Here is a 24,610-nt window from a genome sequence, read left to right as displayed (position 1 = left end):
ACTGGGTCCCTGACTGGCTCCAATGCAGGCTTGAAACTGTAGACATCTCAAGTAGGAGACGGGAACCCCACTTGTAATTTTCATGTGTCTAATGTGAGACATACTCCACCCAAAGCCACAAAACAGAAGATCCCAAATCATGGGTGATTCATCTTAATAATGCTAATGACTAAAATAGTGATTAAACCAACCCCGCTCAGAATTCTGCAGTTGCATTTTCAGACCCTGCATGGAAATGCATGAAAAAGTCTCCAGCAGTCCTGTCTGCTGGTTAAACTGGATGAACTGGGAACCAGCCTTTCCTGTGACCACTGCAACACTGAGTGTGAGGAAGCTATTGACTCTATGGAGGGTTGGTGACTTTCTCCAGCCCCAGTTGTAGATCAGCTGCAGAGCTGATCATTAGGCAAGGGGCAGAGCTTTCCCCATGTGTACGTATTTCTTCTGTGATCCGTATAAATCTTGTCTCTTACCTGGAATAACCTGGGAGATGAGGGGGACAACAAACAAGAGCAAATGGAGAGGCATCAGATGGCACTCCAAATCCAAAGATTTTTTTTCTGGGATAAAATTCCTGATCATACTTTGAAAGGGATTGTGATTGTACAAACACTTACAGCCTGACAGTGAGGCCATTCATGTGCAATGGCTGGAAATGATAGGGACGCATTTTGAATGTAAGATTGTTGGACAAGCACTTCTCCTCTATCAGGTTATTAACACACTTGAGCTTTTGCGTGTGTCCTTCGCTTCAGTGAAAAAAAAAAGCCAACATTTCCAGTCCCTCATTAAAGAGAATAGGACCTTTTTTTTTTTTTTTTTCAATTTTAAAAATAACTTTGCAGAACTAGAAAGCTCAGTTCCTGCTCCACTCTGACAAAGTACAATGTCAAATCCTGTCTGAGAGCTGAGGTATTTCCCTTGGCTTCAGTAGGAACCTGAGCCAACTGAAGTTTTCTTGTCAAGGTCTTTGTTTCATCCATTTCCCTGGAGTGCCTGAAAATGGACATAAACAGCTCTCCTGCCACATGACTGCCCAGGAGACTCAATGGAGCCTCCAACTTTGCAATGAAAAGCTAACTAGGAAACCACAAAGTCAGAGAACAATGCACATTGACTAAGGGGAAGGTTTATATTGTTGATATCAAGGCCACTGGGTCAGAACAACATCAATAAATATCACTTATAGAAACAGGCTCAAGTGACACTGGTTTCGTCTGCTCCGAAGGAGAACCTGTGCTGTCAGCTACCATTTCAGTGTGACTGTTGGTAGCACAATTCAAACACTGTACGGACATATCCTTATGAAAACTGTCATGAATCTCACTTGTACTCTGCTCTTTATACACCTGCAAAACCGAGGGTGCTGCTCATGATATCTGCAAACTGTGATAGTCTGCACCTCATGTATGACCCTGTGGTATGTCCTGTGATGCAACATGGTTCCCAAGAGAAAGCAATAAGGGGTAATGGGCATCCCAGCCATAAACATAGCAAATAATTTTATTTTGAAAGGTGCTGTGAAGAAAAAAAAAAATCCTTTTTGTTTTTCAAACTATCCTTGCAAAGCCAGAAAAGTGACAAAGCATTTCCTCAGGGGTCCCTGGTCAGTGCATGGATAAATACTCATTTCTAGTTTATGGGCATCCCTAAAGCATTTGATTTGTGTAAGAGAACAGCATGAGCACCTGGGGGTTGAAGAATGGCTTCAGACAATAGGTACAGAAACCCACAGTGCTGACTGCTTCTAAGATGGCAACATCTTACTTTTTAAGTAGAAAAATGGCATTTTTTTTTATAATACATTATATTCCATGGAAATGAAGTCCTGGCAGCCCAAGCACAAACCAAGCTGGCTAGCTCTAGATTGCCATAACAGCTTGTTCTTGGAGTATGGCATTTGAGGAACTGAAGTGTGGGAGAGCAGTGGGACAAACTGACTCAGCTCTCAGAAGACTTTCTGGCAATTCCCACGTGCTTTTATTTAAATACATTTTGAAACCCAATGAGCTCTGCAGAAGTGCAGGTTGATGCATTTTGACTGATACGTATGTTTTCCATAAAATAACAAGCCGTTCAAACTGAAATCATGTGAGAGGAACCTTAATTCATCTGCACAGATTTCCTTCATAGCCTGTTACTTTACCTCTGCGGTCTAAGTTCTTCCTAGTTCTTTAATATTCAGATGCTTGCTCTGCGTGATGTAAGAGTGGAGATGGGAAATAACCCGTGGTTTGTGCTGGCTTGACCTGAATGGGTTAACTAACCATCTGGATATTTTCCAAGGTGTTTGAAAGCAAAATAAGCAAGTGCAGCGTCCTGGAGATCCAGTTACCTAGCCACTGACGAGATCTGTACTTTCAACTGCAGCCTGGAGATCAGGGTCCAAGGCAGATTAGGCTTGCAGGGTAGGAAGCATGCGGCGTGGTAGGTGGGAAGAGAGGAGGGTAGACCAGGTACAGGGCACAGGATTTGGGCTGTGTTTCTGGTGGTTTAGGGGATGAGTTAGAAGGATGGTAGATTTGGATTCAGAAGGTCAAGGGTGCAGAAGAGAGAGAAGAGCTGAAGGAAAGCGAAGTCAAAGCCCCAGGAAAAGAGTTGGGAGGTTGCTCCCATACATCCAAGGTGGTGCATGCAGTTGCCTTCAATATCTCCATACATCTCTGTAGATGATGCTCTGTGATACTGCTGGCAGCCCATCATGACTCTGTACCTACGTGTGCCCCTCGTCATCTGCTGCTGAGGGGAAGATGGTTTTTCCAGAGTCCCCGATCTGACAGAGGGGTTATTAGCAGGGTCCTTGGTGGCAATTACCAGGGATCCTAAAGCAATGGCATGGCAAGGTGGACCTCCTCTCTACCAGTGCAGGCAGATGGATTTCTACAGGACTGATCCCTTCATAGACCTCTCCTCCTGGGAAAGAACGGGTTTTCCTTCCCCTCTTCCACCACTGTCTCAGAGACTCAACTGATGCCGCAAAGCTTCCCTGTCTCTCCTGTGAGAGACACTTTTATTCCACTTGAAATGAGAAAAGACATTTTTCACACATACACACCATTGGCATGGAAAAGCGCTTCTAGAGATGTTTGTAGTCTACGTTGATTTAGGATCCCTCCTTCCCCTTTCATTACCTACATTACACCCCACCCAGTGTGGGTGACATTTCAGTTGGAGATGCTGACTGTTCCTCAGCTAGTTTCTATATACAAAAGACAGGATGGAGTTTGGTTCTTTCTGCTGCTTCAAAGCCTGGATTAAACTAAGGCAGCACCACTTCATGGAGGGGTTTCTAAAGACCTAACACTTACTTCCTTTGTGTCTTACACATGCACAGGACAAAAAGTTTCATTTCAGTATGAACGTTAGTTTTCACATTAAGTGAAATGTAATTTATTTTTTTTTTCCAATGGCAATTTCACAGCAGTAACTTGGAGAAGTCCCAGTTCACTCCAGCCCAAATCAACCCCCTTTCTGTTTTCCAGCTCGATGCGTCACGCAGAAGTTCAGCTATGCATACAACACAGGCTGTAGATTACTCACAGGGACCTAACCACAAACCTAGAGGTCTGATAACATTTTGTACCTATCCTTACCAGAGTACAACATGTTTTCTGTGTGCAGGCAGCAGGACGTGGGACATCTTGGACACTTTCTGGTGTAGTCCTAGAGGAAGCTGCAGATACTACTGTCACATCAATGAGTATCTGATTAGAAGCTGCTGTAACAAATACAGATGTTGTAAGAAATACCCAGGAATATCCTATGTACTCAAAGAATAAAGAAAAAGGAGGTGTGTTCTTAGCTTCAATGATATCTCTGCTCTTTAATGTAGGCTCATTAATGATTCTTCAATAAAAGGATTTTTCTTCTATTTTTGATGTTGAGTATATGCTTTCCCTGTTTTCCTTTTGGAGTTAACTTCTCACACTGCTAGATGCAACAACTTGGTTTAAAGGGAAAAAATCCAATTTTAGCCACTAAAAATATAACAAATTAAGACATGTTGTTCTGTCAGTGTGCCAGATTCCTGTATCTCATACAAAGGAGGAGGATTCATATTTTATTAAGATTTCATTTTGTTAATGAATATTTTATTAAGCTTCTGCTGTAACTCATATTTGTCATAAGGACTGAGAAAAAAAATACATACATAACGTTCATTAAATACTCTGAAGACAATTATGTGGATGATTTAACAAATTTGATTAATATATAAGATTAAGAGTTTGGAAAAAAAAAATATCTTCTACACTTCACCTTACCAGAAGTTTCAATGTGGCTTCTCAGATAAGTCTCTCAAAAGGGAAAAAACCTAAACCCCCTGGGTATCTAAATCCATACATACTCAGATACATGAAACCAGATATCCAAGTATGAAAATCAGGGGTAGGCTTGCTCTCTAGAAATAAATTTGGATTTTGTTAGACCAAGGCAAGTTGGTAGATGCAGCTTGCATTCACTGCAACAATTCATGTGGAAGAAAGACTTTTCAGGGCTGTTTCATACAACACTGCTGGGTAAGAGGACTTTTTTTGTCCGACAGCTCTGTAGCTTGGATATGTGAGACCTAGCTCCAGTTCTGTTCTCCCCTGGGGTACTTAAATCCATTAGTGCTCCTTTTCAAACTATGGAGTACTAAAGAAAAAAAAAAAATGTTCATTTTATCTCCTTTAACCTGTTGTATGCGGTATAAAAAAAATCATGCATCTACCAGAGTAGGGCCAGTACCTCAGGTTTCCATGGAGGGGTGTAGAGAGCACAGTGGTGTTTGGGGACAGGATTCCTTGCTACCAGAAGTGCTTTATTTTGTATTAAAATTTTTGATCACTGCATCACAAAGCAGGACCTTACAAATGATTCTATAACCTTCTCTTTTTTTCTTTTTTCTTTTTTTTTTTTTTTCCTACAAAATGACCACAACCAGAAGTTAACAATTAAGAAAAACATTTAGGAATTGACCCAGCTGCCCACACATAGAGACTACAACAGCCATTTGAGAGGCCCCGTGGCATTAGAAACCTCAATGTCTGCTGGGGGCTGGCAGATATCCTGCAGGAGCTATGGGCGATCTGCACCCTCACGGAGCAGCAGCTGGAGGCCAGATGGGATCCCCGAGTTATCTTTAATGACAATAGATGCCCTTAGTTATGGACTTGGCCAGCTAAGTACAAGTATCTACAGTGCAGGTTTCTTCATGTGTGTTGGCTTCTAAGGTCCCACCATAGCTAAATAAGTGATTTGAGTCCTGGAACCACTAGTTAAACATCTCACTCCCATGCGGCCACATGCATTGTAGGTGCTTACATCTCAGTATCTGAGTCTAGTGCTGACCATCACCATTGAGCTTCAATCAGTTGACCACACATGAGTGTCCAGTGCCATTTTAAATAAGTTAGGCCATACACATGGCCATCCATTTGCCCCTCTAGTCATATGCAGATTGTCTCAGAGGTCCTATGTCTTACTGGGTAGTCCCATGAGATTCTTGGGATACCCTAGGGCAGCTCACAGGAATTAGACCTACACATTTGAGCAATTGAATTGAGTCAATAATACAACCAACTAATATTTTTAGAAATAAAATTGATTGTTTAGTTGGTTCAAATGTTCTTTTTCAGTTAGGAAAATGATGCAGAAAAAATCATTTATTTGCATTGATGAATGGAGACTGCAAACGTTGCAGCAGCACCTTGGACCTTCTGCTATAGTCATCATCATCATCACCATCACCAACAGCATTCCCAGGCACCTCTCTCCCACCAAAACAATGGCTAATTTTCTCTGGGTGGTCCATTACCAACCACCTTGAGTTTTGAAGTTAACAAGTAATGAAGCTCTCCAGGTGGGTTGGTATTAAGAAGCAGCCTTCCCAGTGGCCGTGTGGGGAGGTATAGTTACCTCTCTGCTTGCTTTTGTGACCCTCTGCCATTGTTCGGGTTTAGCCGTGTGCGGCGGTCAAGCTGTACTCATTGCCTTCCACACTGACCACTGCCAAGGTCCCCTGGACAGACAGCTCTCCTCCCACACCCCTATAAAAGTAAGAATGCTCCCTCCTCCCCTGCTCAAAGGTTCTGGCATTGTGGCCATCTCCACGCTGCAGCTGAGACCTTCCACCATGAAGCTCTTCTGCCTCATGGCTCTTCTCCTCCTCCTCCTCCTCCAGGTTGCTCCAGGTAAGGGCCAAGACCCACGCCTGTCTGCCTGTGTAGGAGGCACAACTAGTTTGGCGGTGGTGCAGACTGTACTCCTCCATGCTCTTCAGCTCCTTTCATTATAACTGTTCCCTATTTCTCAGCCTAGAAGCAGAAGTGAAAAATGAACCTATGGTGACCAGATGTCAAACAAGAACCTCCCCACAGAAGCCACTAGCAGGTGTTGGCTCCTTCTAGCTCTAAAGTCTCTTTATGCCACTTTGTGGCACTATTGGAAGATGTTACCATGGAAATCATCTGCCTCTTCTTACCCCAGGGTCATAAATTTTCTCCTCTGTGTACGGTAGAAGAGCGGCAGAGGCGTTCCCTTGTATTACTCAAGTTGAACGACACCAGTGAAATTTACTTAAGCTCTCTGAATATGCTGGTTCCTCTTCCTCAGCCCTTCTGCTGCACTGACTCATTTACTGATTGTGCTTTTAGCCTAGCTTTTCTTCAGGATTAATGAAACTGCCCACCCTGGAGTAAGTCTTTCAAAGAAGGAAGGAACTGGGCAAACCTCTTGTCCCTGTTAACTGGGCTAGATCCCAGCTTTTGATTGTTTTTAAGTCATAGATACATCTCAGGGCATGCGAGCACCATGCTGTCCCTTGCATGGCCAGCCTGCAGCATTGCAGCCCTAGAGCTTAGAAGCATCCAAAGGCTGTGCTGTCCCTACCCACTACAAGATGCATGACCAGGGTATGTTCAAAAACTTGTCATCAACAGCTACATTTTTCTCTAGTTATACAAAGGCCTTCCTTGGAGTCCTGTGAGGTCCCAAAACTTCTTGAATAGCTGCCTTGGACTTTGGGGGTATTTGTATCAGACCCCTAATTGGGGTCCATGGGGTTTCAGCAGGAGGAAGACCACGAGAAATGGACTGATCCTGCAGCACAGGTGGGAATGCCATTCTTCCTGTAGGTCTCAGCTTGCCCAAAGACACCTTACGTTGTGTTGGATACCATGGTTTCTGCTTCCATTCAAAATCCTGCCCAGAGCCGTTTGCGGCGTTTGGAACTTGCTCTCGGCGCCAGAAAACCTGCTGCATAGGTACGTGTGGAAACCCTGCCCAGGCAGGCAACATTTGGAGAGGAGATTACTGAAGTCAGAAAAATGCTCTCTTGCTCTGTCTCTAAATGGCCTAAGCCACCTCGTCTCATCTACAAAGATGGACCTGGCTGTTCTTCCATTAGTGGCAGCATGGAGCACAGGGACAGAATTGTCATTTTGGGCTGGCCAAATACCAAGTAGCCCGATGTCCTATCTCCAACAGAACAGATGCCTGGGGAAAGAAAACAAAAATTGTACCCTACACAGAGTCCTCCTTCCTTGATATATCTTCCTATAATGATCTGTTGGGGAACTCCTGACTGCATCCACAGTGCTATGTTTCATACATGCCGGCTGACCTCTTCCCTGTAAATTTATCTAATCCTTTCTGGAGTTGCTTGTTTTTGGAGCTCCTCAATAGTCAACGTATATCATTAAGTCAATACATGCTTTACAGCCAACCGTGCTAATCAGACCTAAGGTTCATCTGATCCGGCATCCTGTATCTGTCCGTGGCCAGAAATGAATGTTTCTATACACAATGTGTGTGTAAAATGACTATAAATAAACACCACAACCATATAATTACACTCCCTTATATATTCACCTGTCTTTCATGAATTTGCAGCTCAGGACTTTTAGGTTTAAGCACTTTTTTGTTTAAAAGTCTTCATTGGATTCCCCCCCCCCCCCCCCTTAAATTAGGAATTCCTTTTGTTTGTTTTAAACCCTCTTCCTTCAGAATTTTATTCAGTACCACCTACTTCTATACTGCAAATGAAATGTAGTCATTCTGCATCCACGTTCTTCATACCTTTACAATATCCCTCCTTCAGTTGTTTCTTTTCCAAGTTGATGGATCGCAAATCCCTCTGTTTATAGAAGTGTTCTGATGACCCCCATAGTCCTTCTTTTTGTCCTTGCTTTTGGAGACACAGTAACTAGAACTTCATGACACTTTCCACGTATGAGTTGGTTCAGATGGGGATGTAATGTTTTCTGTTTTGACTTAAATCCTTTTCATTGCAGACACAACATCAAACTTCCATACCTGTCAAGACGAGGGGGGTCATTGCGTACCTCCACAAATCAAATGTCTGCAAGAACAAGTGGGACTTTGCCCTCGCAGAGGATGGAAGTGCTGCACAGAAGTGTAATAAAGACCTCACAGGATTGCAGAAAACCACAGAAATCCATGGACAAGAAAACAAACAAGTTTTCTTCCTAATGTTGTAAAGAAGATGTCTGGTTTTCTTGACGTGCAAAGTGCATAATTAACTAGAGGTGGCATGTTTCTTTATATAACAAAGGCAATACTAAATAAACAGATGCAACAGTCGGATATGTATGGAAAGAGGCAGAATGTCTCTCTAGTACACCTGCACACAGAAATCCACAGAAACATTGCTGTAATGTCCTTGGAAACCACATCCCCTCATAATCCAAACCTCATCTCCCTCTCTTTTCTTCCTTCCTTCCTTCCATCCATCAGTCCGTCACAAATCAGGCAGGCACGTGTGGCTTGCAGCTGGAAACAGCAGAACTCTTCCTGAATCCACATTTTTTACCCAGGATGGAGTACTAAAGGGAAAGAAAGGTTTAGAAATTATTTGAGAATTTTTTTAAGCATTTTGGCTTTGATTGTTGTCTGCCCTTTGTATTTTTTGCTAGAGAAGAGGGAGGGCAATTTATGTAACAGGGAAAAAAAAATCTCAAGGGAGGAAAAAACCCACAAATATATAAGCATTACGTAGTAGATGCCAGTCCAGGCTGACGGTCTGCCTACACCATTTGATCTGCATTATTTTAGGAGGTTTTAATGTCAGCAACTCTTCCTGGAGAAGTCTCAGAAGGATAAGTGTGAACAGAAAGTCGTGGAAAGAGAAGCGATGCTGCAGATGGCTTGTCTGGTTCAGAAGTGGGTAGAAGAATCCAATTTTACTTAATTTCATAAGGGTTTTTTTGAGAAAACTGACAGTGACTATGTCTGAAGGAAGGTGCTGTCCCTGGCTCTCTGCCTCACCTCGATGCCAGAGGTCGCGCTGTGGGGGAGTCATCAGAGGAAACGTCTGCTTGCAGAGCTACGTCTCTATTACAGTCTTCGTGATTAGCCTGATCTTGCTTACCAGCATCACATTGTTATACTTGGATGCTTTACAGGATTGAGGGCAACTAAGCTTTTTTTGTTGAAGGAAATGGCTAATAAAGAAGTGAAGCACAGAGGGAGTTTGCAGGTGAGAGGCTGCTCTCAGGTCACTCCACCATTTCACTATGACTCTAATGGTTGCATGACACGAGCAGAGCAAGGTCTGTACACAGAGAAGGCCAGCGGGCACAGCTGGAACAGTTGGATGGGTTTGAGCCCATAAGCCTTTATCCAGACCTGAAACAAAAGTCGCTCTTGCAAAGCTCGATGCAAGTTTGAAAAAGTGTCTTGTTGACACATCCTTGATGGTCTGGAGAAAGAGGAGAGTTTAATGAGCCAGGAACCACCTCTCCACTGACTCAGGCATTCAGATACCCAGATGTCCCTCATCACACACCATGCCAGACAGGAACATTGCCTACTCCTCCCCATGAGTTACATGGCTTTTCCAGGGCAGCAGGATTTAAGTGATATTTTATTAATCAGTAGTGGTGTCTCTGAGTGCCCTGCTGAGCTATTTACAGGTCATGCCCCAACCAGGATAGCTGGTCCATCAGCCTCAGGAGCAATTACTATTGCAGCAAAGATGAGATGTCCACCCATTATCAACAGGCACTAAAATGCTGCAGAGAGAGAGGGATATTTGGAGTTGGCAGAGGAGTCACCTGTTGGAGAACTGTCCTCAGACTTTAGACTGGGCTTGAAAAACATAGTAGTTCTTCATTAAAAGAAATGCCTGCTAGAAGGATTTTTGGGCACAAAGCTCCTTCTGCTTTGCTACTCTGACCTCCTCCCCCCACCTGTCCCTAGTGCCATTGCAAGTTATTATCCAGGAAAAAAATTATTTAAGTCTTAATAGCCTAGGTGTTTCTGTCTGGCCATCCACTGCCCAGCATCTGCACATTTCACTGTCTTTAAGACAGAAAGACTCTCAGTGAGCTTCAAAGTAACAGCAACACTGACTCCCCCTTGTCTGCACCCACAGTGGTCTTTACCCAACAGAAATCCAACTCAAAATCTAGAGGTGCAAGCATCAGAGAAGCCTTTGAGAAATGTCAAGGATGAAGTCCCAACATGAATTGCATCATTTAGGCACTTTATTGACCCAAAGCATGTGTTGGGGTTGTTCCAGCTGTCTCTGAGGCTATGTCGTGTTTGTAGTACAAGCAGAGCTGGGCTGAGGCACTGGAGCTGGATGATCTACACCAGTAAATAGTCAGTGTGGTCTTTGTTGTGGTTATGGCTGTCTCCTTCCTTTTTTTGGGGTGGTGGAGAGTGTTTTGGAGAGATTTGGATTGATGAACATGTTTAGATCAGACAGAAGATGAGAGGGAAGGTAGTAGGGAAATCATCTGCAAATCAGACACAGATACACAAATAACCAGATGACAGATGTACCCTTGCCTCTACAAGACATTTGGGCACATGTGTAGCCCTAAATTCCTGTGTTTTCCTGATGTCTTCAAACCCCAGGATCATACTGCCAGTCAGTGCAAGATGGGGACAGAGCCCAAGTCTTCTCTGACCCTTAGATCTTCCAAACTGAAAACTCACTCTCAGAAAACTCAGTAAATTTTCATGCCAATTCAGTATCTGCTACAACTGTTATAGCAAGCTGAGCAGTCTCAGGGCCTCTTCTCTAGCCCTGAAGCCAAATATCATAATCTGGCCATGTCCATCCTCTCTTCTCTTCCAGAAACAGATGGCTACATCCAGACCGCCTGGTGGGCTGATCCCAGACACACTTGGCAATTGTTTGGGAGAGAAATAGCCTGGACCAAAACCTTTCCAGGGATACGCTAAGCATTTCACAGTTTGGATGATCGAATCCGAATGGTAATGGCTTTAAACTGAAGGAGGGTCGATTTAGATTAGATGTTAGAAAGAAATTCTTTACTGTGAGAGTGGTGAGGTACAGGAACAAGTTGCCCAGAGAAGCTGTGGATGCCCCATCCCTGGAAGTGTTCAAGGCCAGGTTGGATGGGGCTTTGGGCAATCTGGTCTAGTGGAGGGTGTCCCTGTAGATAAAGCACACAGAAAAGAGTCACAGTCTGCACAGTTCCCAAAGAAACTCATCAAGGGACTCACTGAGGTCACCATAACAACGGATGAAAGCCCTCCCTTGAAAGCAATTCACCCCGATGCAAAGACACATTGCAAACCCAAAACATGGAATGACCTGGGGATGTGAAGGAGATCCGCAGCTCAGCAGCCACGTGGACTGGTGGACAACAAGGTCCCAGCAGCTGCAGCTGTCCAGTCAAGCATTTATCATTTCTCAGAAGATCCTGGGTCAATGCCAAATGAAAAGGACTGCACTCAGATTTGCAGATGGTGTGCATCCAGTGACTGCTATGTCATGAGGTAGTTTTAAAGCCAGCATCATGTTCCTTCAGCCTTCCTAAGACACACACAACCATCACTGGCTGCTCTCCATGGACCAGAGTTATCTGAGGGCAGGAGTATGGGCTTGTTGAGCTGTATACCCCAACACTGCCAAAGAGGTGGAAAGGATCTTGCTTATCCATGTAAGTATAGACTTATTGCACTCAAAACCCTGGTACTGAGTATCTTGCCTTTGCTGCCCGTGTTTTAATGAAAAAAAAAAAATGTTTCTCCCCAGTCCAGTTACAAAATTTAGCATTAGTAGCCCCTGGAGTTAACACAAAGGTGCATCTGTACTAACACGTTGGTCCATCACTTGCTTTGCATGTAGATGTTGGGTACTGGATTGTCTGTACTGCATTCATAACCATTTACACCCCTTTTCCATACCGGAGTGAACCAGCTGTGTGCTTGTTTGTGGAAAGCCACGTGCAGAATCACACGCTGTGGTGATGAGGTTGTCCACACTGCCTGGCCCAGGGAACACAGAGAAGATGCTGTTAACAGCAATGGTACTTAGATATCCATGGCTGTATAGTGTATGTAAATCCATTGCATACATGCCCTTGGGAGAATGCAGCTTTGAATATGGCCACACTCCAGGCAGGGGAGTGGACCAGAGACCTGTAGCGGTCACCTCAAACCTGATTTTTAATTTATTCTAACAAACTGTGGGTATGTGTGTGCTATCAGTGGGACAACTCCCTTCTGGGAACTGCTGTCTCAAAAAGCCAATGATTATTTCACAGAGGTAAAAAGCAAAGAGGTGAGGCGTTCATTTTTGGTAAGACTGCAGTATGTCCTACTCCTTCCGTACAAACTCTTGTCCTGTGATTCAGTCACAAAAGATGGCCAGATGTGCACCTTCTTTTGCCACTCTAGATCATGAAAGACCCCCCAAACTCTCTTTGCAAGGCTGACCTGATACAGACTGTCATGGGCCACAGGCAAGAAAGCTTTTCTTCCAGCTCAGGGGTTGTTTCACTTCCCTGAATCCTGAGTGGACCAGCATCTGGGACAGCATGAGAAGGGTCCTAGCCTACCACACGCCTTCCAGTCTCAGAGAGAGCAAGGAGCATCAGGCAGTCCTACAACCCTTTCAAGAGAGGGTACATCTCACCCTCACACAGCAACAGTAGGACCAGACAAGCATTGTCATCAGTTATAAGGCATGAAGAGGATGAGGAGAGGGGAGTAATGTCGCTTGGGAGGGGCTACAGGGAAAAATCAAGCCCACCTCCCTGTGTTGGAGTGGAAATGGACTGAAAAAGTAATACATCAAAAAAAAAAAAAAATAGCCTGGGGAGAGGAGGTAGAAAAGTTCTGTCTTTTCCAAACCTGAGCAGGCCCACCTGGAAATTATTATCAGACTGCAGCAGGCAGTCTGCTGGCTCTGCTGTTCCTCCAAGATCAGTATCTCTCTAGCATGAAATGGTCCACAGCTTCCAGCTCTTTTGCCAGACCTGCCTTGCACGTTTGCCCACCACATAGCCCAGAGGGGCAAGTCCAAACACTACAGTGTTCAAACAGTGGTGTAAAGTCCCAGACCAGCTCCTTGCTCTAGCTCCAAGGGAACAGTCCCACTCCTAAGGGACTAGTTCTCATTCCAAGAGGGTGGTTGGACCTATTTCTGGTCCAGAGATGACCATGGAGAAATGGAGTAATCAGAATATTAAGTGGACAAGGAAAATGAAGGGTTTGCCAGCACCTGACTGCCCTAGATCAGGACTGATCAGCCTGTGAATAAGATGCTTTCACCCATCTGAGCCTAGAGACAGACAAAATCTGTCTTTTGTCCTTCTTGGCTTTAGGGCCAGACTCAGTTGCCCACAGCTGGACATTGGTGTCCCTTGAGATGACCCAGGGTATCATTCTGGGCTTCCAGAGTGTCTTGTCTCTGACTGCCACTCATGCATAAATCCACAATGCCTAGTGTCATCTCAAGTGACATAAATCAAGCTCTTCATGCCTGCTGATCCAGGACAGCAAACTTTGACTCTATCAAGTGCATCCAAACTACATTTTCATAGGGAGAAGGGAATTTTTAATCTTGATCTTTCAACTATCCGGTTTAGGATGTATTCACACAAACAGTTATAATAACACAGCTGAAGGGACAGCAAACATCAGGACTATGCAGGGGCAGCAGCCAGGCGAGGGTAGCTGCAATATCACAGGCTGATTTTACAGCAAGAGCTGCATATCTATCACATAATTATCACCAAGTGGTGCATTGCTGAGCTAACCAGCTACCTCCTCCACCAGTGCTATGTGCTCATCATGCTCAGGAATGAAGCCTCCCAAATTCCTCAGAAGCCAAAGCTGGAATGGCCTTTCTGGCAGGAAAAAATCACACCCAGGTTTCAGCTGAAGAAAATATTCACACGAGCTCAGATAAAAAATGAATCACTCCTAGCCTGCACGGTTCTCCTCCTTGCAGCTCCTCAGGAGTCTTTCCTTGCTGGTTGCCACCCTCCCACCCATCACTTCCCCGGGGACTTTGGTGGCTGTAGGTGAAGGGCAGAGGATCCCCCTGAGCCTCTTTTTCCACCAAGCTGCCTGCAGCTGGCAATCTACCAAGCCAAAAATGCCAACTGCCGGGGAGACGAATCGGGGAAGCCGATAACCAGCGAACATGAAGCAAGTCGACATTGTTTGGAGCTGCAGCACTGGGTCAGAACGACACGGAGGGTTTCTCAGCAGCAAATGTTACTCCTGAGACTGGAATATAATTAACTCCTGCCTACTCCCTCCCTCTTCACGGATGCCATCCAGCATGCCAGCAGCACGCAGAGGCTTCTGCAAAATCTCACACCCAGCCCTGCGATTTTCCAGCAGAACCAAAGCAATGGGGATCCTTTGGTTCATTTTAATCTTCATCACCCTGACCGGTCACGGTAAGACCAGGAAGGCCGAGGGTGGTAAACAGAGGTATCTGGGAACAGGGATAATCTTTCCTGCCTGTGAAATCAAGTCAAAATATTTTAGGTACTGAGGAAAGGTGTCCTTAGGTTTCTGGATGAGATAGTGGGTGAGGTACTGTGGTAAAATGCATGATTTAATCCCTTGGGGTAATGCAAAAATGAGCAGGGAAGAAGCTGTGAAAATGAGGCACCTCACTGCCTTTGCAGGAGCAGACTGGTTGGAGAAGCCCGAGAGGAGATGTCCTGTGCTCTGGGAAAATGTTTCTGCCTTTTCTCAGGCTGCAGTTGCCTCCTTGGTAGGGTGAGGACAACGGCTCTGACCTCCCGTGCTCGGTCTTTGCCAATGTCCTGAAAAAACAACCGGATGATAAAATGTTCCTTGAGTGAGGTTGGCTCTGGAACTTGTTTTTTTTTTTTAACACAGATGTTTGAAGCTGTCCTTTGGGACAGGGATCCCGGGTGTGCTCTTTGCAGCCATGCGTGCCCAGGATCCGTGCACACTCGCAGTGCTGGCTTGGCTGGTCGGGCACATGGTGCCAGAGGAAGCCCCACACATTTTACCCACCAGCTTGGTGCTTCTTTTACAGGAGATGCTCATGGACCAGACAGCTGTAACCATGAAGGGGGCTTGTGCCGAGTCGGAAACTGCATTTCTGGTGAATATCTGGCTAGGTACTGCTTCGAACCCATCATTCTCTGTTGTAAAAGTTTATCACCCACTACTGCAAAGAGCTGAAGATTTCCAAAGGAGCAAACTGAAGCACGTGGAGGGCTGCAGGCTCCACTAACAAGGAACGAGCTGCTGTTGGGAAGGAAATGTTACGTCTTTCTGTGACTGTTGCTCCCCTGGGAGAACATTGCTGTGGATTCACTCGTGAACTTCTGAACACGTTGCTTTTTGCTTTCGCTGTGACTTTCTAGGTAATACTGTGACAAGAAGAAATTGGGGCCACCCAGACTGTATATTGACCCTTTTGACATCTGGTTGTTACCTGTCACACACAAGTGAGAAATTGCCTTTCTTCTTACCTGAAAGCAATAAACCTGAAGTTTAACAGAACAGCAAGCGCCCGTCTGTGACTCCTGCTGACACTCAGCAAAGCTGCCGGTGGTGGGATGCATGCTCTCCCACTAACCAGGAGTGAACACAGGAGCCCACACCTTCCCAGCAGAGCAGAGTGGCTCTCTCATTATTTCCCTTCCCAGAGAAAACAGTTGCAATGGGGGCAGCCTTTTTTCCATCGCTTTTGGTACAAAAACTATCCGTTTTGACATAAATCCCTGTGTTTCTTAGGCAAACCTCATGCTACTTTTCATTTCCAGGCTGTGCCAAGTTCTTACAGGCACTGGGAAGGGCTGGCCAGAGAAATAAGGCACAGAAAAGGAGCAGGGATTCCCCGCACGCATACAGACCCCTTTGCTCATGGGGTTCATAGCAGGAACGTGCTGTCCATCAGCCACCACCTAGACCAGAAAATGCAAAACCCAGTGGGGATGTTCTGGGTTCACCCCTCTTCCACAATGCAGCAAGACCAAAGAAGAACCCAGGCTTGCTTGTTTTAAACGTGGTGGGGAAGGGATCTGAAAGTTGTGTACTACTGCCTTTGACAGGCTGCTCTCCTCGTCCGTGGACTACATTTCTGGTGCTCCTCCTTTCCTCTGTAATCACCCAGCAATAATCACAAAGCAATTAGCCTGTTTGCACCTAACAAACAGCTTTCTGCCTATGAGCTGCATCAGTCTAAACCCATTAGCTGTCCAAATTCACTCTCAGCCCTTCTGTATTTTTTCAGCATGAAATTTTGCCACCCCGCTGCCTTTGTCAGTTAGCTCTCGGTCTCCCTTTCCAGGTAAAATATTTGTCTCTGGGTCAATCATGTCTGTGAAAGCAAGAAAACAATGATGCAATGAGAGAGCTATGCCAATTAGCTGAGGCGTTGGTCAGAGCCAGGGAAAAGTCCTCCCTGGGAGATGAAATTCTTGCTGTGATGAATCAAACAGGAAAATTCCCATTGACCTCACCAGGGTCAGGACCCATCACCAGAGGTCCAACAATTCATTCATCCAAACGACTCCATTCTCCCATGAGCAGCCCAGCTATTCTCTTCAGGTCATCATAACACAGTCCAGGACACTAACACACGCAGGGAGACGCCAGTGGTCCCCTGGAGATCCCCTGCAGTTGGATGAACCACCAGGAGAGCCGGATTATCCAGAGCCTGCTGTTGACTTGGGAACCGCTGCTGAAAACAGAGACGGGGCTGAACCTAGAGCCAAATTCCTCCCCAGATCCAGCCCGACTCTCCGACGCACACTGATGTACGAGTATAGCACAGGCAGGCTTTGAATCAAGGCGCCTTTCCAAATCAAACAGTTTATTTCTCACATCCGTCCACAAAGTTCATGATTCGTGCTCCTTATCTGGGGGACACTTGGCCACCATATTTATACCCTGGTTTCCTAAGAAAATGAAACGTATGGGCTCATGCAGCTCACCTTGTAAATATCCCTGCAGATTGCTGGTCCTTCTGCCTCCCCCCATATTTTGAACCTGTTGGTCAGCCAAATTTCAATCAGGGAAGGTGGAAATGCTCAGACAGTTTGTAGACAACATCATCCTTCTGGCAGTAATGTAAATACTGCTAAAAGGCAAGGTCCCACTCGCCCCTGGCTGTGTGCTCCCTTGCTTGACGATCTGGTTGGAAATAACCCTAAAAAAACCCAAAACACAACCCAACAACAACAACAAAGCATCAAAACTCCATCATCGTTTCTGCCTGATGAACAAGATGAACTGATTTCCCTTTCAGCTACCTGGTCTGACCCAGAGGGAGGAGAAAGAAAGCACTGAGGACATGGTGGAGGGTGGACAATGGCACCCTCCAGTCCCTCAACCCTACACAACTGTCTCTTGATGTGGTTTCTTGACCCATTAACTCGCCTGGGGCAGAGCACCCAGCCACCAGCACAGCTCATGAGGAGTTATTTGAACATCAGTATGACATGCTTTTGTGTTAGTGCATGATAGTGAATGCTGCTCAAATTAATTACCCCCAGATTGGTGTATCCCGTAACCCCAGGGAGGAGGAATCACTAAACTCCTCTGGCCGAGTGACCATGTTCATCCACTCAGCACAGAGCTGTTTGCATTCACCATGAGACCACACTCCTACAAGCCATCAAACACCATTTTCCAACCCTTTATATCCAAAAGCCAAAAAATATTCATTGTTTGAGGCACTTGGTAAAAGTCATCCCCAGTGTGACCCTTTGCCACAGGACTTCCACCCATGACCAGTGGTCCTGCCCAACTGGGACCATTTCCCAGAGCCACATGTAGTCACTGGAGTTCATCTGAATCCAACCCTTTATCTGCAGGATTGCATGTCAGAGTAGAGGCAAGTGAAGGTGGAAGCCGGAGTAGCAGATGAAATGAGAAGGTGAAGTCTACCATCCCTTAAGATATGCAGGCTGGTGAGAAATAAATCAGGCTAGCAGTCCACTCTGAAAAGACATTAAGTTTTTGCCCTCATGGGAGAAAGCCAAATGAGGAAGAGGATTTTTGTTGGAAAGGCTAGGTTGAGCTTTTACCTCCAGCTACCTGTACCTGACAGAGCTCAGAAGGCTGCAAAATAGGGGTTGTTCAGTAGTACCCTAAGAGTCCTATACCATCTCCTAAGGGAGACCCAGAAACCATCCAGACATCTTGGGAGGTATAATTGGGGTCTTTGCAGCCATATAGACAGCCAGGGTAGAGCCCTACCTTCATGCCTAGTCTGTTGACCCGCACAAGCCTTTTGAATAACTGGAGATGTTAGTTCATCAAAGCACGGCATGGACGTCCCTCTTGCTGGAATTTGTTTGCTGTTCCCAGGCAACAGGCCAGTGTTTGTTTGGCAGAGAGATACAGACAGAGATGAAATCCTCCGCTTCTGCCCTAAAAATGCCATTGTAACGGAGCTGTGAAATCAGGAGCAGAGCGGTGGTCAGATGGGCTGCTGCTCGGGGAAGCCGAGATGTCATAGCCTTGGGCAAGCCCCTTAGATCCCCAGCAATCCCATGCAAACCAATGCAACCACCTGCGTGCCGGGCTCTCCCTTCATCCCCATGCAGGAGAAAGGGGGTCGTATTCAGCCCACTCACACAGCTGCTCTTCCACCTCCGGTGGAGTGGGAGATATCACCACCCTACCACAGCCCAGCTCCAGAGACATGATAGGAACTTAAAATGGGTCTGGATTCAGAGGCTGTATCTACGAGAGTAAATCAAATCACGTGAGGCTCAGACATTAGCAGATACTCACCCATGCTATTAAACCATTAGCATTATCCCTGGCACAGTTTTGGCCTTGGCAAACCAGCACTTTGCCAAACTGCTCCTTTGGAGGTGGGCACGTTCCAGGGACCATTCATAGTAGACGTCTGGATGTGGCCATGCGGCTGGCGGGGAGAGCTTAGATGTTCAGACATGAGGAGTGTGTGCATTTTTTTGCCAAAAAAATGAGGAGCAATGAGGGATTTGCAGATTCAGACCATTTAAATTGAAATCTTTTTCTACTCAGCAAGCAAATAAGCTGCAGCAGGCTGTGAGACTGGGAACATAGCAGGTTTCACAGGTGAAGTGGAGCATGGTGCAGGACAAGGCCGGCATGAAGTCTAGCTGCCAATGTAACCAGTGTGATGTGGTTCGCCCACTAGGTACCAGATGTGTTTGAGATGTCCAGCGTATTGGTCCAGACCTCCAGCTGCCACAGCAGAAGGGCTCATAGATCTGGTGTCACACCTACCAGCCTGGTGTGGGTGTCTTTATTACCCCAGAGCATCCCAAATGCTAACAGATGCCTGTTTAGGTGACTGACACGAGTGCTAGATCTTCACAAACTTCAGTGAGCACTTAGACATCTGATGAGCCTGAAGACTTATGGGTTTTAAGGGATATATATGATGCTGTAGGTCTGCACGTGCATAGGGTTTGGGGATTATCCACAAATATCCCCCCTGGGCTCGTGGGGAACCTGGGGAGTGGGCAGGAGCCATGGCAGAACCTGCTGGACAAAAGTTGAGTCCAGAAGCATCTTTTGCAAAGCAGGACTGGCGTTGGGTGGTTTAGGGGGGTATGGCAGAAGTCTAGAGGATCGGGAAAGTCTGCTGAAACATGCTGAGGGTGAACAAGGTCTGACTGTTTGTGCTCTCATCATGCACAAGAACTATTAGGAAGCTGCTGAGAGACACATCTAAACCAAACGAAAACCAAAATGTTACTTTATGCAACTGGCTGCACACTCATGAAAACTACTTGTTGAAGGATATTGCCATGTAAAACTTCTCTCCACATACCAGAAAATAGCCTGAGAGCAGGAGAAAAGTTGAGATAAATACCAGAGATGTGCTAACTCTAATTCAGGCCTCCCCATATGGCCGCTGTTACAGGCAGGAGGTGGATGATCGTGTGGTCTGGGGCTGTATCGAAAGACTGCGCACGGCCATGGAGGGTTTCTGGGCCAGAGATGAGCCCAGAGCTGAGCCCACGGTCATTTCTTCATGGGCTGAATTGCGGAGGTCTATCAGTGCTTGCTTGGCTCGAGGTTTGGTAAAAAGCCAGAGGTGGGAGGGGAAGGTAGACACGGCATCGCATGCTGGCAAGGGTTCAATCACCAAAGGATTTGCTCCTGCTGGCATAAATGCTGCCAGGCTGCATGTTGAAAATCAGGCTGCTCAGGTCCTAGACCGAAGGCAGATGAAATCAGTGAAGACATCCCTCCCATTTGGGGCCATGGGGCGGATACAGATTGACTTGGCCCCTCCCCAGCCTTAAAACCTCTGACCTGCCCAGGACCTATTTCTATGTTGCGTGTCGCTGAGCACAGATGAGCCTTTGTGCATGGTGGGCTGTGAAAAAAAACATCTGGTGGCAGGTTGGGGAGCAGGGAAGGGCGTGAGGCTGCTGGACCAGCCCCAGTAGGCTCATCAGAGGCTGCAGCCAACATGGCGTAAGGACCATGGTGGAGGGAGCAAGCCCAGCTGCTGTCCGAGCAATTGCCCAGGGGACAGAGACTTCCTACCCCTGATTTCTTGGGGAAATCTGGTTTATGTTGGTATTGTCTGTTTTTAACTCTCTTTCCCAAGGCACGTTCTGCAACTCAACCCATGCACCGCAGCTGCAGAACAGGGATTTACAGTGGTGTGGACGACGCATCCTGACCACCTTTGTGCCTTCCCCTGTGGAGCCTGCAGCATTCAAAAAGTTCCAGACACAGCTCATCCGCTGAGATGGTGCTGCTCCCACCAAGGGAGAGCAGCTGAGCTAGAGATAAAAGATGGCGTTTTGCCTTCCATCATTGGGAACACCACAGCCATGTGGTACTCTGGCTCCGTGCTAAACCTCCTCCCTGGAGTGCATTAAGCCGCCTGCACACACATGTTCAGGCACATCAGGTCACATACGCAGAGCAAGACACTCATATGAACATCCACATGTTCCTCCCTGCTCAGGTTGTAGCTCAAGAGCCGCAATCTCATTTTTGCTAGATAAACTCTGCCCCAGCCCCATTGCACCATCTCCCACATTGGAGATGTCGATCCTCAGAGGTACAGGGTGGGTTATGGTCTTCCACCCACTGCACCAAGCAGTACCACCAGATATGCAAAGCACCAACACTTGTAGAGAGGCTCTAACACACATCCTTGCAACCATCCCTCCTGCAGATAGGGTTACAGACTCATTTTCTTTCCCCAGGTTGTGTGTGGCCAGTTTGCACGACACCCTGTTTAAATGCTCAGTGTCCTGTGATCCAAAGTCCAGCTGGTGAAGGGCGCCTTATCTGCACTGTTTGATGAAGGTGATCCTTGTTCTGTTCAAGCAGCCTGAAGGCCGTCGCTTTTACATTTTCCAGCACTACCTGGCACCCAGCCTGCAAATAAAAAGCCATCAAGGTGACTTATAAAGGGAAAATGGAAGACTTGGTGATGCCCTCCATTGCATCGTTGCTGTAAAAAGAAACCTTTGTGCAGTTTCTATTTCCTCTTCCTCTATTTGTTGTTGGTTGGGGGAGATTTCTGTTCGTTATTTGCTTTGTGTTGTTTGCCAGAGTTGAAACTCAGGTCCCACCTCTACTGATTTCCTGGAATGGACCTGGAGAACTAGTACAAACCAGAGAGCCTGCCAGCATTCTTGGAAAGCTGTAATGCACAAACTTTCCTAACGCTCCTACTCCTGATAATTACAAGGACGTATCCCAGCTTTCTCATTTAATAAGTGCATAAATGAATAAGATTCTAAATTGCCATTTTTTTCCTGGTAGTTGTAAACAAAATGTTAGCACACAGACTCTTTGCAGCCTAGAAGTTGGGAAATACAAACAGACCTCTGATTTTCAAGGATCCCATGATTTTCAAGCCAACTTTGTATGTTGGGGAGTGCTGAGGAGGAGACTTTGGATTTTTTCATGCTTGACTGTGTCAGCGTTAAACACAGAGAATGGAAGCTGGAAGTAATAAAAGAAAATTGATACTGGAAACACTTGGATGGGATTTTAACATCACATGCTTGATCCTACAAACACAAGAAGAGCCAGACTGGGTCAGCACCAACATCCTGTCTCCAGCAGCAACCAGTAGCAGACTCCCCAGTGCTCAGTGTAATTTGTTGACAAAACCCTGCTTTTTTTTGTTCTTTTGCTTTTGCTTTTTTTTTCCTTTTCTTTTTTTTTCCCCCCTATAACATAGTGTGTCCGAGAGTGGGCACATCCCAGTGAAACTGTTTGCTGTCATGTTGAAATGCATCTGAGATTGGCAAAGTTCCCTCTGCTCCAGGAGCATTACACAACCCCCCGGGCACTATAAATCCAGGATTTTCCTCTTCTCCGTCTCTTTACGGCCCTTCACTCCTCCTCGTGGTGGAACCTCCACCCACGTTCAGCCATGAGGATCCTCCAGCTGCTCTTTGCAGTCATTGTCATTCTCCTCCTCCAGGACGTTCCCGGTAAGGACAAAATACTCACAGGGGTTTCTGCAGGACTGTGGAGAGAGAAAAGACAGGTTCCTACCCCGAGGTAGTAAAGGACAAGACAGGGCTCTCAAGTCAAACCAAGTCAAGTCAAGACTGACCTGACTCTTGCTTCCAAGGAACAAATGTCTTCTGAAATGGTCTCCATGAAGTTCCTGGATGCAGGTGTCCTCTCCATCCTCTCCAAACTCAACCAGAAATGCTGAGCCTAAGACAGGAGCCTGAGCTCTGCTCCTGACCAGGAACCAAGCCTCATCCTCCACAAAACAAGGAGAAACCCAGGAAATCAAAAAAGTGTCTTTCAGGGGAAAAAGGTGGGGGGAAAGACTGCTAGTTTATTGTTTTGTCTGTCTGTTTTCTTCTGGGATTCTGTTTTAATAGAAAAATCTTCCCTGGCTGGGCTTTTTCACTGGCTGCTTGTATATATATATATATATATATGTTAAGAATTCAGGTTTCATTCAGCCGTAAGGTCACTAACATTCACAAAAACCAAACCTGATGACCAAGAAGAGGAGATTTATTTGCTTACCCTGTTTATGCTCCCATTTAGTTATCTGAAGTCCTAGGGATAAAGGAAAGAGAGAGAAGGGTTTGCCCACTCCACTGATGGTGGATACCCACCAGTGTATCTTTCCAGAAACCCCAAACTTGGTGTTCCTGCTGTGTGTAAAGAGAAGCAGCACATATCCTTTTTATCAAAACAGAAAGATTTTTAAAAAAACCCAACCAAATAAAAAAACCTGAAACACCAAGAAACCAACAACCATTAAAAAAATCCCAAACAAACCAATAGATAAACCACCTGTTCCAAAAAAAGACACCTCTCCGCCTTTTGATGTTGCCCAAGGGATCCACCTCACCTAACTCATCAGCCTAACTTAGCCAACCCAAGCCATCTCGCCTAGGCTGTTAAGAGGCTTGCTGGAGGGAGGTGCTCCTCCCGAGCATATCTCACCTTCTCCATGAAGCCAGCTGAATTTCCTCATTGCCAGCTGCAAGCATTCTGTTGCACAGCCAGTGACACTAGTGGGTCTCCAGGTGGGTTTGCAGGTCCCCCCTCCCTAAGGAGGTCTCCTGTCCCCTTTCCCCCTGCAGCAAGAGGCCTTTCGGACAGCCAGCAGTGCAGAAGTAACCGTGGTCACTGCCGGAGGCTTTGCTTCCACATGGAGCGCTGGGAAGGGAGCTGCAGCAACGGCCGCCTGCGCTGCTGCCGATGAGAGCGGCCACGCTGGGACGGACCCCAGAGACCCTGCGACCACAGCTGTATGTAGGAGCTGCTCTTGGACACCTCTGCACCTACACCTGCAGCTCGGTTTGTCCATCACCAATAAACCTGTTGGTTTTATATGTTCTTCTGGGTTCACAGTGCAGCTGTGTTTCCCTCTGAGATGGACCATCTTGCCTAACGCTTGGGGTTTGATGCTGCTTGAGATGCACTGGGGTATCCGAAACATCTGCACAGGACCAAGGGGACACCCGTGCCCTTCCAGGGTTGTAGCAAGAGAGGGATCTTCTGGGCTTGTCCATGCCATTATGAAGCCTCTCTTCTAGCTCACACTTTTATCACTGTCTCTGTCACAGCCTTTATTGACCTCTGCCTCTTGTTCCGTCTATAGAAGAGACCACAGCAGGGTCCATCCTCTTCAAGGAGATGGATCCAAGACAGAGGTATGATTTACCCTCTTCCTTCCCCATAACAACAGAGTGAACCTGGGCAGATGGCTCATGTTATCCACCTCTGAGACAAGGTAAAGGTGGGTGAGATGGAGAAATCCCACTCCCGTGGGCAGAATGGTCACACAGAGAGTGTGGTGTGCTCTGCATCTGCCCCACCTCTGCATGTGAGGAACTTCACATCGAATCTGGCTTGCATTGAGCCATGCCAGGGTTGCATCTGGAGGAGG

General features: G+C 46.3%; 4 protein-coding genes across 4 annotated transcripts in view; all 4 read left to right on the top strand.

Annotated features, from left to right (window-relative positions):
• The window catches only part of CTSB (cathepsin B), a 131,641-nt gene that overhangs the window by 76,125 nt on the left and 30,906 nt on the right, over window positions 1–24,610 (top strand). The window lies entirely within an intron of this gene.
• On the top strand, window positions 6,116–8,736 carry LOC104643961 (gallinacin-11). Its single transcript, XM_010313433.2, has 3 exons — window positions 6,116–6,173; window positions 7,116–7,244; window positions 8,274–8,736. The coding sequence occupies exons 1-3, from the start codon at window positions 6,116–6,118 to the stop codon at window positions 8,399–8,401; spliced, it is 315 nt and encodes a 104-aa protein (XP_010311735.1). The 3' UTR covers window positions 8,402–8,736.
• Window positions 14,126–15,743, top strand: LOC142601240 (gallinacin-12-like). Its single transcript, XM_075750031.1, has 2 exons — window positions 14,126–14,672; window positions 15,287–15,743. Exons 1-2 carry the CDS (start codon window positions 14,540–14,542, stop codon window positions 15,433–15,435), a joined length of 282 nt encoding a protein of 93 aa, XP_075606146.1. The 5' UTR covers window positions 14,126–14,539; the 3' UTR covers window positions 15,436–15,743.
• DEFB125 (defensin beta 125) lies at window positions 22,525–24,057 on the top strand. Its single transcript, XM_075750386.1, has 2 exons — window positions 22,525–22,679; window positions 23,802–24,057. The coding sequence occupies exons 1-2, from the start codon at window positions 22,619–22,621 to the stop codon at window positions 23,921–23,923; spliced, it is 183 nt and encodes a 60-aa protein (XP_075606501.1). The 5' UTR covers window positions 22,525–22,618; the 3' UTR covers window positions 23,924–24,057.

Source organism: Balearica regulorum, chromosome 3 (assembly GCF_011004875.1).
Source record: "Balearica regulorum gibbericeps isolate bBalReg1 chromosome 3, bBalReg1.pri, whole genome shotgun sequence".
Taxonomy (NCBI): Eukaryota; Metazoa; Chordata; class Aves; order Gruiformes; family Gruidae; genus Balearica; species Balearica regulorum.
Note: the sequence above shows the minus strand (reverse complement) of the source record. Positions and strands in the feature narration are given on the sequence as shown.

Bases quoted from the DNA above. Each gene is read 5' to 3' on its own strand.
- LOC104643961 (XM_010313433.2), top strand. From the start codon at position 6,116: ATGAAGCTCTTCTGCCTCATGGCTCTTCTCCTCCTCCTCCTCCTCCAG. The intron at 6,174-7,115 runs GTAAGGGCCAAG...TTCTTCCTGTAG, and splicing joins CCTCCTCCAGGTTGCTCCAG to GTCTCAGCTTGCCCAAAGAC. The intron at 7,245-8,273 runs GTACGTGTGGAA...TTTTCATTGCAG, and splicing joins CCAGAAAACCTGCTGCATAG to ACACAACATCAAACTTCCAT.
- LOC142601240 (XM_075750031.1), top strand. From the start codon at position 14,540: ATGCCATCCAGCATGCCAGCAGCACGCAGAGGCTTCTGCAAAATCTCA. The intron at 14,673-15,286 runs GTAAGACCAGGA...CTTCTTTTACAG, and splicing joins CATCACCCTGACCGGTCACG to GAGATGCTCATGGACCAGAC.
- DEFB125 (XM_075750386.1), top strand. From the start codon at position 22,619: ATGAGGATCCTCCAGCTGCTCTTTGCAGTCATTGTCATTCTCCTCCTC. The intron at 22,680-23,801 runs GTAAGGACAAAA...TTCCCCCTGCAG, and splicing joins CCTCCTCCAGGACGTTCCCG to CAAGAGGCCTTTCGGACAGC.